The 19,114-nt window shown below is 44.6% G+C and overlaps 1 protein-coding gene across 1 annotated transcript; it reads right to left on the bottom strand.

The window, feature by feature from the left end:
• Positions 1-2,874: 2,874 nt before the first annotated feature.
• Positions 2,875-10,593, bottom strand: LOC114697174 (aflatoxin B1 aldehyde reductase member 3-like). Its single transcript, XM_028875274.2, has 7 exons — positions 10,299-10,593; positions 6,919-7,106; positions 6,626-6,730; positions 6,314-6,410; positions 5,970-6,069; positions 4,093-4,222; positions 2,875-3,282 (listed from the first exon to the last, which is right to left on the bottom strand). Exons 1-7 carry the CDS (start codon positions 10,510-10,512, stop codon positions 3,121-3,123), a joined length of 996 nt encoding a protein of 331 aa, XP_028731107.1. The 5' UTR covers positions 10,513-10,593; the 3' UTR covers positions 2,875-3,120.
• Between the last annotated feature and the right edge of the window lie 8,521 nt (positions 10,594-19,114).

The raw sequence follows: 19,114 nt of genomic DNA, 5'->3' as shown, positions 1-19,114 counted from the left end.
TAATATTACCTGAGCAAGTGGGAAGTATAAGCAAGTGACTTCCCAAAAATGTAAGAAATGACAGAAACAGCTGGCTGCCTGGACAATCACCCAAGGTTCCTCTGTAGTGTTGGGGGTATCCATCTTTGGCCTACGGACCTTTTTCAGGAAATATTTAAGGACTGTTCTACTCTGTCTTGGTCAAGTTTGGCAGTTGCTTTTCTTTGTGTCCTGATTGTCCAGATTGGACAGCTTACTGTCAGCAGTTGAGGCAAGGGCAGTTTCTTGCCCTTTAGGCCAGCTTGTGCCACAAAGAAAGCAAATTATATGTGGAGTGTCTTCAGTGCCCATCATCCTCTTTAGAAATAGATTGGTGCCGCCAGAAGCAGACACATCTCATGTCAAGAAAAGTCTAAGTTATTAAAACATTTTAAATGTCATATTATTCTGTAGGTCTTCGAAGTATTTGAAGTTGAGGTGAGAGTGGATCTGGGGGCATGTTCTGGAATATTCCTTTACCCTGTAACATCACTGTGATTGGTTTAATAACGAGCTGAATGGCCAATAGCTAGGTAGGATTTCCAGGCACAGAGGATGCTGAGAAGAAGGTGGACACATAAGGAGACATCAACAGATGGAGAACGAGCAAGACATGCAGGAGAAGAGGTAACAGCCACGAGCCACATGGCAGCACATAGATGGATAGAAATGGGTTAGTTTAAATGATAAGAGATAGTTAGAGCCGGGCGGTGGTGGTGCACGCCTTTAATCCCAGCACTCGGGAGGCAGAGCCAGGCGGATCTCTGTGAGTTCGAGGCCAGCCTGGTCTACCAAGTGAGTTCCAGGAAAGGCGCAAAACTGCACAGAGAAACCCTGTCTCAAAAAACCAAAAAAAAAAAAAAAAAAAAAAAAAAAAAGAGATAGTTAGAAACTAGCCTAAGTTGTAGGCCGAGCTTTCACAATTAATAAGAAGTCTCTGTAGGTGAATAGTCTCAGGCCATAAACATTCTGGAAGAGGAACCTGCAGTTGCTAGTCTTTGCTCACACTCACATTCAGACTCCTCAGGAAAGCTTTGCCATCCTTCCTGAGCCTGGTCCATAGGTGTAAGGGACAGCTTTGCCAATTTCTCATAGACCAGTAATTGGTCTTGGGTCCTTTACAAGCTGAATCCACGTCAAAATACTATTTAGTGAGAACTTCACTCCCTCATGGTTTCCTGGATTCCCTACACATGGGAGATGTGAGCCACCACTTTGTCACTAATAAGAGCCATTGAAAGTGATCAAGGAAATCAGCCTGAAGCCCTTCATTTTGTTTCTCCATTCACACAGTTGACAGACATTTGGGCTATTATGAATACCACTGCCATGAACACTGAGGAGAAAAGTTTTGTGAGGGCACGGGTTATCCTATCTTTCAGGTCTGCAGCTATGGGATGGAATTGCTGCGTCATTTTGGAGGGTTTCTATATTGTTTATTCATTCATTCATTCATTCATTCATTCATTCATTCAGGGACAGTATCTCACTCTAACCCAGGCTGGACTTGAAATCAGAGCAGTTCTCCTTAAGCCTTCTGCATGGTACTGGAATTACAGGCATGCACTGCGGTGCTCAGCTTCTTCTGCATGGTACTGGAATTACAGGCATGCACCGAGGTGCTCAGCTTCTTCTGCATGGTACTGGAATTACAGGCATGCACCGCCGTGCTCAGCTTTGCATTAATTTTCCCTTTGAGAAACAAATGCTTCTTCTTCCTCTTCTTCTTTGATTCCCAGAGTTTCTCTGTGTAACAGTTCTAGCTGTCCTGGATCTCGCTCTGTAGACCAGGCTGGCCTCCAACTCACAGAGAACCCCCCTGTCTCTGCCTCCCGGAGTGCTGGGATTAAAGGGATGCACCACAGGTCTGGGTTTTATTTTGAGGTATGATCCCCATCTTGGTTAATCTCAAGTGTCAACTTAATGAGACCCAGAATCACCTAGTAGGTCAGCCTCTGAGCACACTTATGAGGGATAATCTGGATAGGTTCATTGAAATGGGAAGACCTGCTCACTGTGAATAACACATTCCTTAAGTTAGTCCCTGGACTGTATAAAAAAGAGAAAGTGAGCTGAGGGCCTGAGGGACAATGAGATAGGAGGTTCCAGATAAAACTAAAGCCTCTGCTGATGTCACAAGTGCTACGAATATTCCACAGAACAGAATGTGATGGGAGACGCCTTTAATCCCAGCACTGGGGAGGCAGAGGTAGGAATCTCTGTGACTTTGAGGCCAGCCTGGTCTACAAATCGAGTTCCCTTATAGCCAAGGCTCATACACAGAGAAACACTGTCTCAAAAACAAAACAGCCGGACAGTGGTGGCGCACGCCTTTAATCCCAGCACTTGGGAGGCAGAGCCAGGCGGATCTCTGTGAGTTCAAGGCCAGCCTGGGCTACCAAGTGAGTTCCAGGAAAAGGCGCAAAGCTACACAGAGAAACCCTGCCTCAAAAAACAAAAAACAAAACAAAACAAAAAAAGAAAGAAAGAAAAGAAAAACAAAACAAAACAAGTTCCACAAGGTGTTGGTTTTGGGTTCGCTTTCTGTCCTTTGGAGACAGAGTCCCAGGCTAGCCTGGAACTCACTAGATCAGTCTTGACCTCACTCTGGGGGCAAACCTTCTCCCTGAGTCTCCTGAATTAACAGGTGTGCATACCCAAGCCCACCTCATTCTGTCACATGCAGAAGAGTGAGGGGTGAGGCTGGATCAGGACATGGTGAGGGGACCCTTGCCAGTCAGTGTCAGGCACTCCCACACCTATGCTCTCTGGAGCCCCAGCTCCTGGTTCCACCCTTTCTCAAGGGTCCCGAGGCAGCATGGAGGGAGCAGGTGTTGAGCAGTAGAGGAGACAGTCTGAGGTGCAGTCCTGGCTGCAGCCAGGCCAGATGCCTGCTTTATTTAGACAGGAAGAGCTGCTGTAGGACTCAGCCCAGCCAGTCTTTCCTCACCATGAGGTGACAGGGAGCAGGGATGCAATCTAGAAGACTGTGTGGGTGGAGATCAGAGGAAAGACCCACTGAGTCAGCATAAGGCAAGGAATGGCCAGGGTGTGAACCCAAGAGGTGGCGGGCAAGCCCTTGGCAGCTTGAGCCGGGACAGTCTATCTGAAGTAGTTGGGACACTCGTGGGCGACCAGGTTCCAGGCTTGGTCAAAGGCCTCCACGACAGCCGCCTCCAGGGGCCCTTCCTCAGTGGCGGCCAAGTTCTGTTCCAGCTGCTCCAGGCTGGACATGCCCAAGATGACTGCATCCCCTTGGGCGCCCTGCAAGGGGAGACAGCCGGATCTCAGTACCCTTCTGGCTCCTGTCAATTGTACCTCTTCGCCTATCTGTTGCTAACATTTGGGAATCTGCGTAAGTTTACATCCTACACATCCAGAGAGAACTGACTGTGTCTCTGACAGTTAGGCCTGGCCTGCCTCGGGCCCATCACTGTGTTCGTCTGTCTAGGCTGAAGGGTTCTTCCATTTGTAAAAAACGCCTGAGGTCGTTTGCCTCTTGCTTATTAGCTCCACTTAGAGAGCATCCTTTGGAAGCATGCCAGACACTATGTTGTTGCCTCAGGCTGGTGCTGAAGAGACTTCATGGGCAAGATGCAGACTCCCAGAGCAGAGGATGCAGGCTCCCACCCCGAGGAACAGCACTTACATGTGCTGCAAATAAGTTTACACTGATTCCTATGGCCTCAGTAGGACTGTATGGACTCCAGGCTCCTCATCAACAGCGCTAATCATAATGCCTAAGGCCTAAGAGAGACTTAAAACCATGGTGCAAGATTCTGGGCCAAGGGGGTTGGGGATTTAACTCAGTGGTAGAGCGCTTGCCTAGCAAGCGCAAGGCCCTGGGTTCGGTTCTCAGGCCTGAAATTAAGAAAAAAAAAAAAAAAAAAAAAAGATTCTGGGCCAAGCCTGGCACAGATGACTAGGGAGAGCAAAGGCAGACATATCATGAGAATAGAAGACAAGAATTCCAGAAGATGGGGGAAGTACGCTCTTGAGAATTCACTTAAAGGCACCGCCGGGTCCTGCCTAGGGGCGGAAGCTGAGCAAGCAGACAAGGGATGGCTGGGCTACCTGGAGCTGTGAGTGGTGGTACATCCAGCGCAGGGCAGCCGAGGTCATGCTGGGGGCGCTGCTGCCATAGGTCGTCTGCAAGGCCTTCTTCACGAGGTCAATGCCCTTGAAGTGGTCTTCCTTCCAAAAGCTGATTGGATGGGGAAGGAAGTACAGGGGTCAGTAGGTGTCTTTTGAGTGTGGTCTACTCCCTGCAGGCCTGGGGGCTGGTGGCAGGGAGGTAGCTCAGTTGGTGGTATGCTTGTCTAGCCATGCAGGAGGCCCTGAGTTTAGTCACTGCCTCTTCATAGAATGGGTGTGGCAGCACACATCTTTAACCTCAGCACTAGGGAGATAGAGGCAGGAGGACTGGAAATTTAGGTCATCTTCAGCCACATAGCAAGTTCAAGACCAGCCTGGGATATATGAAATCTTGTCTCAAAAATGTTTTTGCCTGCTCTTGGGACTCTTTTCTTCCTATCGGGTTACCTTGTCCAGCCTCAGTATGAGAGCTTTGGCCTTGTCTTATTGTGTCTTCTTTTGTCATGTTTGGTTATTGTCTCTTGGAGGCCTCCTCTTCACTGAGGGAATACAGAGGGGGAGTGGATCTGGGGATATGTTCTGGAATATTCTTTTACCCTGTAAAGATATGTCACTATGATTAAGAGCTGAATGGTCAATAGCACAGAGGATGCTGGGAAGAAGAAGGCAGAGACATAAGGGGACTCTGAGAGATGGAGAACAAGCAAGACATTCAGGAGGAGAGGTAACAGCCACAAGCCATGTTGCAGCACACAGGTTAATAGAAATGAGTTAATTTAAATTATAAGAGGTAGTTAGAAACAAGCCTAAGTTATAGGCTGAGTTTTTAGGATTAGTAATAAGTCTCCATATGGTGATTGGAGAGCTAGCTGACAGGACAGAGAAAGATACACTACAGGGGGATCTGGAAGGAGTGGAGGGAGGGGAGCTGTGGTCAGGATGTGTTGTATGAGAGAAGAATCTATTTTCAATACCAATACCAATATTTTTTTTTATTTACAAAGTGGCAGTCCATAGTGGCACACACATCTAATTCCAGTACTTAAGAAGCCGTGACAGGAAAGAAGAGCATACATTATGGGTAAGCCTGGGCTACATAGTGAGCCCTATCTAAGAAAAAGAGAATGGGACAGGAAACAATTTCCTTTTAACTATCACTGTGCATGTATTAGAGTTGACAATCTTGCTAATTTTTCTTCTCTCTCTCTCTCTCTCTCTCTCTCTCTCTCTCTCTCTCTCTTTCTCTCTCTCTCTCTCTCTCAGAACTGAGGACTAAACTCAAGCCCGGGGCCACTTGCTACACGAGTGCTCTGTCATTGAGCTACATCTCGAGCCCCACCTTTTCTCATTTCATCTTACTTGATTTCATTTGATTTGACTTGTGTATTGGGGTTATGTGTGCATATGTACACATACAAATATGTACAGTTGTGTGCACACAAAGGCCAGAAAAAAATGTTAGTGTCCTGATCTATCACTGCCCATCTTTAGAACAGGGTCTTTGGGGGGCTGGAGACATTGTTTACCAGTTCAGTTCTTCCATACCAGATGGCAGCTAATAACCTTTTGCAACTCCAGTTTCAAGGTGATCTGATGCCCTCTTCTGGCCTCCTCGGGCACTGCATGAATGTGGTACACAGACATGCATGGAGACAAAACATCCATACACATTAAACAAACAAACAAATAAACTGGGTCTCTTACTGAACCTGGACCTAGGCTCAGCAGCAAGCAAGGCCAGTGATCTTGTCTCAGCTCAACACTGTACTATAGGCATGCAAGCAACTAAGAATGACTGGTTATGTGGCTGCTGGGGTATGAACTTCTAGCCAGACACAGGCCCCAACACAGCTCACCAGTCCCTGTAGAAATAATCCCATTTCTTCCCAAAGAGGCGGCTCAAGGGCTGCTTCTCATCTTCTATTTCGTATTTGTATTTGGCAGTCAGCAGGCCCCCTGCAGGAAGGCAGCAGTCAGAACCTGGCTCAGACTCCTCCCACAGATAGCCAGGTTATTCCCTGCCAGGTACTGAAGAACAGGAGGGAGCCCGGAAAGAAGGGCAACAAGCCATCTCCTTCTCAAAGCCTCCCACCTCCTGGGGCCTGGACTGGGCACCCATCAGAGCATCAATAGGCAAACATAGGCCAAGCATGCCCACCCACCCATCCATCCACAGGCCCGTGCCCATGGCAGCCCATACCGGCTAAAGGGTTGTATGCATAGAACCTCAAACCAAAGTGTCTGAGGCAGGGGAGGAGCTCCTTCTCCACCTGCCTGGTGGTGGCGTTGTACATGCCCTGCAGGGAGACAGTTGAAAAGGGGGACATGTCAAGAGACCCCCAAATGTATTTACCTAAGTCCCTCACTTTAGTCCTTAACCATCCTAGACCTTGACAACTAGGACATTCACCTAGTCTGGTGACTAGTGTCATGGTGATGCTCAAAGGTTGAGGATCAGTGGAGTCTTGGACCCCAAGGTCTGGATGGTCCTGGCACACCAGTTTCTTCTCACCTGGTACACAGTTGGCATGATCCAGCCATTTTTCTTGCAGAGGGTACAGATCTCAGCCACTTCCCAGGAGGCATAGTTGGACAGGCCAAGCTCCACAAACTTGCCCTGTAGAGGAGAGACTCCATCACAACCCAGCTTGGGCCAGGAGACAAAGAAGGGGAGACTGACTGGGTGGGGAGCCTGGAGGGAGGTCTGTGTCCACCACTGCTGTGTGTTCCCAGCACTCACTCTCCTGGCAGAGTCAAGTTGAAAAGGTCAGAGAGCATCTCCCCAAGCTCAGGGACCACCCTCACCTCCTGATGCAGCTGGTGGCAGGTCTGCAGTGACTCCTCTATTGGGGTGTTGTGGTCTGGCATGTGTAAATAGAAGAGGTCCACCCGGGGACACTGCAGCCTCTTCAGTGACGTCTCCAGCTGGAACCGAATATTGTCAAGAGTCCTTGGTGTCCCAAGTCTTGGAACAGACTTTGTGGCAATTTTCACTTTGGGAGAGAACAATAGAAGTTAAGAGGTAGGGGATCAGTTTTGTGTGGAAAATGCTCACCTTGCACATGTGAGCCACATGAAAAAGGAGGGCTTGGCAGGGCCTTCCTAGAACCCAGATAGATGCTAGGGAGAGAAGATAGGCGGATCCTGAGGCTCACTCTCTAGCAGTTTAATAGAAACGGTGGATTCTAAGTTCAGCTGGAGAGTCCCTCAAAAAAATGAAGTAGTCAGGCAGTGGTGGCACATACATTTAATCCCAGAACTCAGGAGACAGAGGCAGGTGGGTCTAGGTGAGTTCAAGGTCAGTCTGATCTACAGAGCAAGTTCCAGAACAGCCAGAGTGACACAGAGAAACCATTTCAGAAAACAAAATGAAAGAGGTGGAATTGACAGAGGAACATACATATTTCTGGTCTCAACATCCAAGTCATCATGGGCAGGAGCACACACACATGCACACACTCACACAGGATGTAGATGTAACCAACCGTCTTATTAAATAAGAAACACAGAACCAATGTAAAAGAGAAAGCCAAGAGGTCAGAGCTCAGAGCTAAAATCTTACCCTTCCTCCTGCGGTGCTCCTAGCTCTCCAAAAGAGACCTACTTCCTGTGTGTATGTCTTTAAATAGTTTTTCTGTTCTGCCTTCTCATTGGTTGTAAACCCAAACACGTGACTGCCTCGTCACTGCCTGTAAGTACAGCCCTCCAGGTCTTACAGGCATATGTCTCCAATGCTGGCTGTATCCCTGAACACACAGAGATCTATGGTATTAAAGGCGTGCGCCACCACCGCCACGCTCTTTCTATGGCTCTAATAGCTCTGACCCCCGGGCAACTTTATTTATTAACATACAATTAAAATCACATTTCAGTACAAATAAAATACTATCATATTTCCCCTTTTCTATTTTAATAAAAAGAAAAAAAGCAAAAGGTTATAACTAACAAAAGAAAAACTATATACAAAAGTACAATAACTATATACAATATATACAAGTAATAAATACCTAAACAATGTCTAGTCCATTTGTATTTGACAAATTCAGAACAAATAATTTCATTATCTTATTTTGGTAAGTCCAAAATGAATCTAATTCACTTTCTATCCTAATTAATCTTCAACTATAACTAACTAACCTTCAACTATAACTAACTAATCTTCAACTCCCTCAGAGACCCAAGAAGGAAATAATATTAGCTAACAAAAAAATAAAAACAGGAAGTGCATGCAAGCAACTTCCAAAAAATTTGTGAGTTGACAGAAACAGCCAGCTGCCTGGACAGTCACCTGAGGTTTCTCCACAGTGTTGGGGCATCATCTTCAGCTTATAGGCTTAGTGTATCTGACAGACTCATTTGTGAAGTAGGATATACACAAGGTCAACAGTTCAACCTCACATTGAGTGACAGCAGTCCATGTACCAGAAATACCTGAATTCCACTAGTGTCATGTCATGATTCAGGATTTTAAATTCTGGAAATTTTTGACGGTTTTTTAATTCAGCTGTCCATTCTTCTTGGCTGTGTATATATGGCTTCATCTCAGCATCCCCTTCTTCTCCACATCCCTCTATTAAATGCCAGTCTACTATTGAGAGGCATGAGCTTTCAGCTGCTGTTCCATTGTACAACAGAAGCCATTGGCCCACTGCCTGTTCAGCTTCCCTCGAAGAAAAGGGCACTGTACCTTTTCTGGATTGCGAAGGCCACTTCAGGGATGGTGCCATATTGTCCTGGCCTCAGAAGATGCCTTTTGATAAAGCACACACGTGCACACCCACACACAATATGATACTCAGGCTACTTTACTGCAACAGTTAAGGAAGAGAGCTGGCCCAGGTGTGGCACATTCTTATAATTTTACCCTTTGGTAGCGGGACACAGGAAGGTCAGAATTGCAAGGCTATCCATGGCTATATATTGAGTATGAGACTAACCTGGGCTAGTGATACACTGGCAGTGAGTTGGAGGCAGGGGTGGGGGGGCAGCCCTGCCAAATTCTAACTCTGCCATTAGTAGCTGTGACCTTGACTAAATTACCCTCCTCTCCACAATACTATCCATTGTAAATGGGAGTAAAACTGATAACAGTTTACAGAAACGTCCCCAGAATTGATCAGGCTTAGCTGACGGGGGACAGTAGAAGCAGTCAGTGTTCTCACTAGGACCATTACTCAGGGGACAGCTGGCTATGGAGGAAGAAGCAGGGAAGAGCATGTGATTCCATAGCAGGGAGATGGACACTGGCCTGGGGGTGTAAACGGATTTTCCTTTGGGCCACCAGCTCACAATAAAATGTCACTGAGATTTACTTTTAATTATGAAAGTTCAGCTCACAGCTTAGGCTTGTCTCTAACTAGCTCTTATAACTGAAATTAACCCGTTTCTATTCATCTATGTTCTTTTCTGTGGCTGGGTAGTTGTGTCTAATCTTCACTTAGCTTACTTTGTCCCCCAAGGAGATTTATGTGTGCCCTGTTGTGCATACACGATTCAGTTACCACCAGGAAAGTTTCCACCAAATTGTGCTGTGCTTCAATATACCTAAAATCCAACACTGGCTGTTTAGCTGTGTTGAATCATTCTGCCTTCTTACCTCCCGCAGATTGTTACTCTGCTGGTCATGGTGGTCGAAGAGACCCCCACAGGCTTACATGACTCTATTTCCCTATGCCAGTCGAGGGGCTACTCCTTGGTAAAGCTGAAGCCACTGGTAAGCCAACAGACACCCAGAGTTTGAGAGAGCAAAGTCCAGAGTCCTGAAAAGGCTGAGACAGAAAGCAGATCTATTGCCTGGTCCAAAGTCTGTGCTGGGACTGTGGTGGCTGCAAAAATAGGGAGTCCAGCTGATGAGGTGTGACAGAGGCACCTACCCGCTAGGGACTAGGTGGGAGAGGCTGCACAGTGTGAGAGTCCCAACATGTTCAATGCCCCAGAGACAGGCTAGCCCCATGGAATTGGGCTGAACCACGGCTGGTGTATTGTAGGAAGAAGGTCCTAGGCCACTCTTCTGGAAGAAGGGGAGGAGACCACTATGGTGTTGTGCAAACATAGACTGCGGAGTTCGTGGTTCTCAGAGCTCTTGGGCAGACATGGTAAGATCAGAGCCTCAGGGGTGGGACGAAGCTGTACTGGAGAGGAATCAGTTCTGTTCAATGTGGGTAAATGACAGGCGTGACCCATACCTTTGCAGCCCCTGCGGCCTAGCCCAAGCCCCAGGTCCCCCAGGATGCTCTCGGACTGGCCGTCTGCATACACGTATGCGGTGTCAATCTCCTTGTGGCCCCGCTGCAGGAAGTCGCGCACCACCGCCGAGCTGGAGGTCACATCCAAGCTGCTTCCTATCTCCATGGCACCCAACACGGTGGCGGGCACGGCCCGCGACGGTGACTGGTTCATAGCGGTGCGGAAGAAGGGAAAGACAGGGAAAGGTGCAGACTGTTTTATAAAGATTGAAGCCAGTAGCTGCTGCTGTAGCAGGCACCCACGCACTCATGGCATTAAGTAGCTTTCAGTGACCGCTCCCACTGGGGCGGAGCTTAACGGAGGAAAGGCAGGAACGTGCTGGCAGAGCTGGGAACTCTCTGCATAGTCTGTGCCATCCGGAGCTTGGTGGCAGATCCCCATGAGCTAGGTTGCAGACACCTCTAGGCTTCTGCCTCTCTGGCCCATTCCTGAGTTGTCCTGGTGTCTCTGTACCCTCCTGGAAGAAGTTTAGCGGGTGGAGGAACCGCAGGCTGCTGTCTCCTCAAATTTTAAGGCAGTCCGGACTGTCCAGAGAATCGAAGATGGAGAGAATCACAAGTAGCAAATGTTCATGACAGGCAATCTTTGAAAACATTTATGCAGTAGGGAATTTGGATTTACACAAAATGAAGACTGTAGGAAATTGTGACATGGTGGGGGGATGGTAAATGGAAAAGACCTTTTCTCATGATAATCTTTTAAAAAGGCAGTTGAAGTCAGTGAGGTGGTTCATGCTTATGATCCCTGCACTCTGGAGGCTGAGGCAGGACGCTTGCCACAAGTTCAAAGCCAGCTGGAGCTACATAGCAAGTACTAGGCCAGCACCAACCAAATAGCAAGGGTGTGGTGGCCCACACCTGTGATTCCAGCCCTCAAAAACAGAGTCAGGAGAATCAACACAAGGTCAAGGCTCTTCTGGGCAACATAGGCAATAACAGGTCTGCCAAACCTAACAAGACTATTTCAAATGTTTGGGATTATAGTTCAGTTGACAAAGTGCTTGCCTGGTCCTGGATTCAGTACCCAGGGACTAAGGTAATGCCATCTTGTCCTGATTCCATTTTGTGTTTGCTTACACCAGTGGTTCTCAGCCTTCCTAATCGGTGACCCTTTAATACAGTTCCTCATGTTGTGGTGACCCCCAACCATAAAATTATTGTCGTTGCTACTTTATAACATAACAGTTTGCTACCCTTAGGAATTGTAATGTAAATATCTGTTTTCCCACTGTTTTAGGTGACCCTTGTGAAAGGGTCATTTGATCCCAAAGGGGTCTTGACTCACAGGTTGACAACAGCTGGTGCTGTGGATATTGTGCTGTATAAATAAAACACTGATTGGCCAGTAGCCAGGCAGGAAGTATAGGTGGAACTAGCAGAGAGGAAAATTGAGAGAACAGGAAGGAGGAGAGGAGGAGACGCCAGCCTGCCATCCAGGGAGCATCATGTAGAGGCAGCAGGTAAAGCCACAGAACACGTGGTGACATATAGATTAACAGAAATGGGCTGAGTATAAGAGTAAGAGCTAGACAATGGTAGGCCTGAGCTAATGGCCGAGCAGTTTAAATAATATAAGCGTCTGTATGTTTATTTTATAAGTGGGCTACAGGACTGCCGGGACTTGGTGGGACCCAGAGAGGAAAAACTCTAGCTACAAGCTGGCTTAGATGGTTCTCAGCGCTCTACGGCCGTAACAGTCATGTCTGCCTTGCCAGCACAGTTGAGATTTCCAGAATGTTGACCATGGTTCAGATGTATTAACCAAAATAACTAGTATTAATACAAACAGTGTTAACTGAAGAAGGTGTAAGTAGAAAAATGACTATTGCTGCCTGGGGGACCAGAACTCTCTTGTTCTTGATGTTTTTTCATTCTAGCCCATTTTAACTCGATCTTTATTTTTTTCTTTTTAGAGCTTATATAGCCCAGCAAAATCTTTCAGGCAATATAAAAATTACAATGTGGTTATATTCTGTTTTTCAAGTGAATGATTACAATGAATACAAAACAAACAGTAACCAGCATGCTTTCCATATCCTTTACACGATGAAACATTTTACATATTGCAGGTGAAAAATTATCCCAGGAACCCACATATAAAGTGAGAAGTCCATGGAGTCTGCTTGAAAGGCAAAGGAATTTATTAGGGGAGAAATTCTGTACAGAACAGAATTGTCACAGGTCCTGGACCACTGTTCTAGCTGTCCGAGTTAGTCCCACATTCAAGAGAGCCTACGTGTGTCTCAGGTCTTAAGGGTAGCCCTGAGCCATGCCAGGGACAGGTACTTCAAGGTCATAGATAGGTAGGGCAGTTACCTGCTACATCTGTAGGGGCTGTGCTTCAAGATCATAGACAGAACAGCTACCCACTACATCTCCCTCTTTTGTCTAAATAAGAATGTTCTGTAACATGAATCTTAAAAGGTCTTATAAGTAGAAAACTTGGAGCCAGATATTGGGGTGATAGTTCAGAGATCAGAGAAACAGAAAAATCCACAGACAACCTCACCTCACCAACTTCTCAGCTGATTTTGTCTCTTCAGACTGAAAGCCTTTGAGTCCTCACCTAAATGGATCTCAGCTGAAATGCTGCTAAAAAGCCTAAAAGCTTAAAAGTCTCTAGTTCCTGGTCCTCATGTCTTATATACCTTTCTGCTTCCTGCCATCATTTCCTGGGATTAAAGGTGTGTACCACCATGCCTGGCTGTTTCCAGTGTGGCCTTGAACTCACAGAGATCCGAATGGATCTCTGCCTCCCAAGTGATAGGATTAAAGGCGTGTGTGCCACCATTTTCTGACCTCTATGTCTAATATAGTGGCTGTTCTGTTCTCTGACCCTCAAATAAGTTTATGAGGGTACTCAATATTTCAACCACAATGTTCTAACCTAATACAAAATTATTAACAATAAGAACTATTATCAAGTATTGTCCAGGAGAGAGGAAAAGAAATAACTTAAACAAAAATAGAAATACAACCAGCAAGGACAACATCAAACAAGACACATACTAAAATCCAGAGATGTCCAGAACATAGGTAAATGGTGTGTCCTATCCTAAAAAAAATCTTATGGGGGCTGGAGAGATGGCTCAGAGGTTAAGAGCACTGGCTGTTCTTCCAGAGGTCCTGAGTTCAATTCCCAGCAACCACATGGTGGCTCACTACCTTCTGTAATGAGATCTGGCTCCCTCTTCTGGCCTGCAGGGATACATGCAAACAGAACACTGTATACATAATAAATAAATAAATCTTTAAAGAAATCTAACTTAGTATCTGAAATGTTCTTAGCTAAGATATGAGGGGATTATAACTGTAACTATCTAGTCATCAATCCCATCAAAGACCTGAGAAGGAACATAACAATACCTGAGAAAATAGAAAATGCAAGCAAGCAATTTCTGAAATTCTTGCAAGAATACACAGAGATGGCTGGCAGCCAGGACAGTCATCTAAAGTTTCTCAGCACCATTGGGGCATCCAATTTGGCTACAGGCTTAGAATATCTGACAGACCATTTTCAGAAACAGGAATTTTGAAAGACCATCTTACCCTGTCTTGGCAGAGTTCAGTGGTCTCTTTTCCTTGTGTCTTGCTCATTTGGAAAGGACAGTGTGCATACTGTCAGCAGTCGAGGCAAGATCAGTTCTTTGCCCAGCAGCCATTCTGTTCAAAGAAGACAGACTTCCAAACCGAGTGTCTTAGAATCCCAACATTGTCTCAGGAGTAGATCAGTGCTGCCAGGAGCAATCATGTCTCATAACAACAGAATTCTAAGTTATCAAAACATTTAAATGCCATATTCTCTAGGTCTATGAAGTGTTTGAAGACTACCTATCCATCTCACATAAGTTTCTGTAAATCTGGAAAATCTAACTAATATAACTATAGATATGACAAGCATGGGTGACTATAAATCTGTAAGTCTTATCTACCTAAATAACCTAAGGACTAAGGCTTCACATTAATAAGGTAAACAGTCTGTAAACAGATGCACAGTATAAGGACAATGACCTCAAAATTGTGACAATACACAAAGTATCTTAAACAGAGGTAGAAATGTATAGTGCAATATGATAACAATATCCCTAATATACATCTATATACAAAATATCCTAAACAGAGGTAGAACATACATATAGTATGACAAATATAATTTTACATTTGTATCAATAAACAAAATATTTCAAATAGGAGTAGGAACATGTATACAATATAATGATTATAGTTTTGAATTTGTATCAGTATACAAATTACCTTAAATAGGAATATAAAAATGGTTTACATATGTATCAATATACAAGAATTCATATCAGTGTAAATTATCTAAGGCTGATAGTTAGCTAAATTAGTTTGCTAGTAGACACAATAATCTACCTTAATATACTGTACCTATCCATTCCCCTTTTTTCTTTTCCAAAAGGAATCCTGAGTCTAAATTTTTATTGTTCCACTCCCAACCCTATAACAACTTATCCTTAATCTGGATGAAAACTTTTGGGAGAGGAGACATCATTTTATTAAAATTGCTTCTTGCTGTTTAGAGACATCGTGCGAGAAAGCTAAATGGTTAAGTCTCAATAGGACTAGTTGTAATGGATAAAGTTATCTGAGGTTCTGGCTAGAAGTGTAATATAACGGACCATTTCATCTTGAAACTGTCCTGAAGAGTTTGCAGTCCAAAGCTGATCATTGAATAGTGTTCTTGGGTACAATGGCATCATTCTAGACTGGTTTGAGTCATTGTTGTGGGGCCCCTTCATTTCTCATCACCAGATTATGCATGTGTCAGCCAAGAGGATCTGGTTCAAGTTAACTTTCTGAGTTGCAACACCTTTACCCCAGATTCCAGTAGACTGGATTTTGAACTCAAAGTAGCTTTTGTTCTGATGAAGAGGCACACTGGCTAAAAAAACCTCCTGTGCCTCGGATTCTTCTTCCATTCTTCACAATGACACCTCTTCCCATGGGCTGCATGTCCACCTTACAGCTGGCATCTCCTTGATGCTGCTGTCCCTGCAGCAATGCAGGCAGCACCAGGCTGATGTGGCCATGGCACAGCTACACAGCCCCACCACTCTGCCTGTGCCAGTGTTTCTGGGTTGCAGGAGCTTCGCGGCCCACACAGCTATGCCCCAGGGCACATTCATACCCACACAACTTATTATAGATTAACTGTGTAGGCAAGCAAGATATTTTTCTCAGCCAGGTCTTTCTCTGGCAGGTTGTAGTTTTGCAGTTACAAAAAAAGGGGGACCAATTACTTCATTACTTATCTTGAAAGTAACCTTACAAGGATCTTAAAGGAATCACAAACCTAAACTTTTATATATGGAAAAGAATCAGTCAGCTCTACTTTAAAGGTTTAGAGTACCTACCCACTCATCAATAGATTTTATTTTATTTATTTATTTATTTATTTATTTATTTATTTATTTATTTATTTTTGGTTTTTCGAGACAGGGTTTCTCTGTGTAGCTTTGCGCCTTTTCCTGGAACTCACTTAGTAGCCCAGGCTGGCCTCGAACTCACAGAGATCAGCCTGCCTCTGCCTCCCAAGTGCTGGGATTAAATTCGTGCGCCACCACCGCCCGGCTCATCAATAGTTTTTTATATCAGGAGATTGAGGGCAGAAATGGGCACAAGGAATTAATCATCACCTTTGGTCACCAACCAAACCTAGCAAGGAAAGTACATCAGCTACCAACTATTGGGCTGCTTTATGTTTTTTTTATCCTCACCTAATGAATCTCTAACTCAGTTATGTGTCTTTGTGAACTTTAGATTGTTTTCTTTCTTTCTTTTTTCCCCCTGGTTTTGTTTTGTTTTATCTCAAAGCTATTATCAAAATAGCTGGTCTACGGGGGCTGGAGAGATGGCTCAGAGGTTAAGAGCACTGACTGCTCTTCCAGAGGTCCTGAGTTCAATTCCCAGCACCCACATGGTGGCTCACAACCATCTGTAATGAGATCTGGCACCCTCTCCTGTATACATAATAAATAAATAAATCTTAAAAAAAAAAAAAACAGCTGGTCTAACCTGAAGTTATTTTAAGGCTTTGTTTCAGCTAAAGATGCACAACGAAACCTGTGACTGCATCCTTCAGTATTAAGAGAACTGGAGCCAGCCTGGTTCCTGGGGACTCAATTATTTTCCTTAATCATTAACCTGAACTGTCATCTATGCAGCTCCTTAGCTGAAACTCATAGGGCCTAGCTGTGTGATATTTCTTGTATTTATTTTTATTCATCAAAACTCTGTATAAACTAACACTATTATTATCAATTAGACAGTACAACTTAGGAAGGAAGTTGTTCATATTAATCTACAGGTAAAAAAACAAACAAACCAGTAGGACAGGATGTTTCCATGAGAAAAATATACTATGATTCAGGCAGTGGGGATCTCCCCACACCCATTCACACCATGCCAGATACCAGAGGAAGATGGCAGGGGCAAACATGTAAAGGGGCAGCAGAAGCAAAAGACACTCTGGGGTCTGGGGCCTCAGGGCCTTGCCTATCTGAGATTCACCTATCAGGGATTTCCCTCCTGGTGGGCTGACACTCTCTGCTGCTCCTGACATGGCCACCAGCAAATAACCATCATGATATGTCTGAAATAATATGGCATAATCTGGAAAAATTACTATGCTCTGTCAGAAACAAATGTTTCAAGGTTACTCTGACCTTCATCTAACATTGAAGTAAATTATGGTCTTTGTGGGTTTTGCCTTTAAAAACATTGTACCCTGAGCTTCCTCACCAAAAGACTCAGGCATAAACCTAAACCGGATCTTGGTCACTGGCCAATAAAAAACTCAGATCATTTTAATTGGCTTAATCAGCATGGTTATCTGTACCCTTTTCACATGTATTATTATTATTATTATTATTATTATTATTATTATTATTATTTGAGACAGGGTCTCACTATGTAATTCTGGCTGTCCTGGAACTCAGTATGTAGACCAGGCTGGCCTGGAACTCACAGAGATCCACCTGATTTCTGCTTTCTGAGTGATGGGATTAAAGTTGTGTGCCACCATGCCCAGCCTCTCACATGGATTATTATTAAAAAATAAATAAATAAAAAATAAAAAAAACCAGCATGTAAAACTGAGCATGGTCTGGGTGTGGTGGTGAATACCTATCATCCCACCACTCAGGGAGGCAGAGGCAGTTGGATATGTGTGAGTTGAGGCAAGCCTGGTCTACAGAGTGAGTTCTAAGCCAGCAAGGGCTATATAGTAAGATTCTCTCTTCAAACAAACAACAACAGCAAAAACTGAGCCCAGGGGAGCTGGAAAGACTGCTCCGTGGTTAAGAACATGTATTGTTCTTGCACAGGACCAGAATTCAAGTCCAAGCTCCCATGGAGAGATTGTTCAGTGGCTAAGAACATGTACTGTTCTTGCAGAGGACCTGAGTTCAAGTCCCAGCGCCCACATGAAGCAGCTTACAACTACTTATAACTCCATTATTATCTCAAAATTCACAAGTTTACTATGTGTATATATAAACTTTCTCTCGAAATATTAGTAGTCATACAGAGTACTAACTAATTCTAGAAATAAGCTTCATCTAGCTTTCTGTGCATGTTTTCAGGTTTGAGTCTGAAGCAGGTAATTTGGAACTAAGTTTGTACCGTGGTTGTACTTAATAGATTGTGGCCTTCTAACCTTTTAGAGACTGGCTGTTTATGACATTTAAAATGTGTAAGTTTTCTGCAATGACCCATGGCCATTCCTAACAGCGACTTTTGAGGTCTCCTAAAGGTTATGGGACCCTGCAAGGACAAAGCCACCAGAACTGTAGTATAGCCATTAAGGTGACAAACACCACCAAAGATCAGTTTCAGACTACAAACTGCTCAGCACAACTTCAAAGCTGCTAGCTGAGAGGGTCTGGCCTCACAGACTACTCTAGCCAAGACTTCAGATGAGCCCTGCACTTTCCCATCACACAGGGATTGGACAACAACTAGCTAGCTCTTCCAGGACTTGACCATTAACCAATTTTCTCAGGGTCCCCTAAAGATGTCCTCTAGACAGCAGAAAGTAGTGGGGTGGGTGGTTTTTGGTTGTTTGGTGAGTTATGAATGTTTGTCATCATTTAGGGGGATGGGTTGCAAGTTGTTACTGGTCATAGTCAGGGAAGAAACTAAGCAAAGGAAGTTAGATTTAGGGATTTGTAGATGTAATTGGCTTGTTAAATAAGAAACACAGAGCCAAATACAGAGTTAAAAGCCAAGAGGTCAGAGCAATAGCTAAGAACTGAGATTAAAAACCTTACCCTTCACTGCCGTTGCTGTCCTACCTCTCTGCAAGAGACCTACTTCCTGTGTGTTTGTCCTTTTTATTGACTTTCTATTCTGCCTTCTCATTGGTTGTAAACCCAACTACATGACCTCCTCGTCATTGCCCATTTTTACAGACCTCCAGGTCTTCTATGGTTGGTATTGAGATTAAAGGCGTGTGTCTCCATGCTGGCTGTATTCTTGAACACACAGAGATCCGTCTAGCTCTGCCTGTCATGTGATCGGGATTAAGGGCATGTGCTACCACTGCGAGGCTTCTACTATGGCTTGCTATTAGCTCTGACCCCCAGGCAACTTTATTTATTAACATACAAATAAAATCACATTTCAGTACAAATAAAATATCACCATAGGGATTGCTTTCTGAAAAGAAAATAGGGGGATGTAGGAATGATAGGATAAAAGGGTAGATTACTGAATCTACTTTTAGATTAAAAAGC

The sequence above is a fragment of the Peromyscus leucopus genome, chromosome 2, assembly GCF_004664715.2.
Source record: "Peromyscus leucopus breed LL Stock chromosome 2, UCI_PerLeu_2.1, whole genome shotgun sequence".
Taxonomy (NCBI): Eukaryota; Metazoa; Chordata; class Mammalia; order Rodentia; family Cricetidae; genus Peromyscus; species Peromyscus leucopus.
The sequence above is the reverse complement of the archived record's forward strand: the minus strand, read 5'-3'. Positions and strand labels throughout refer to the sequence as shown.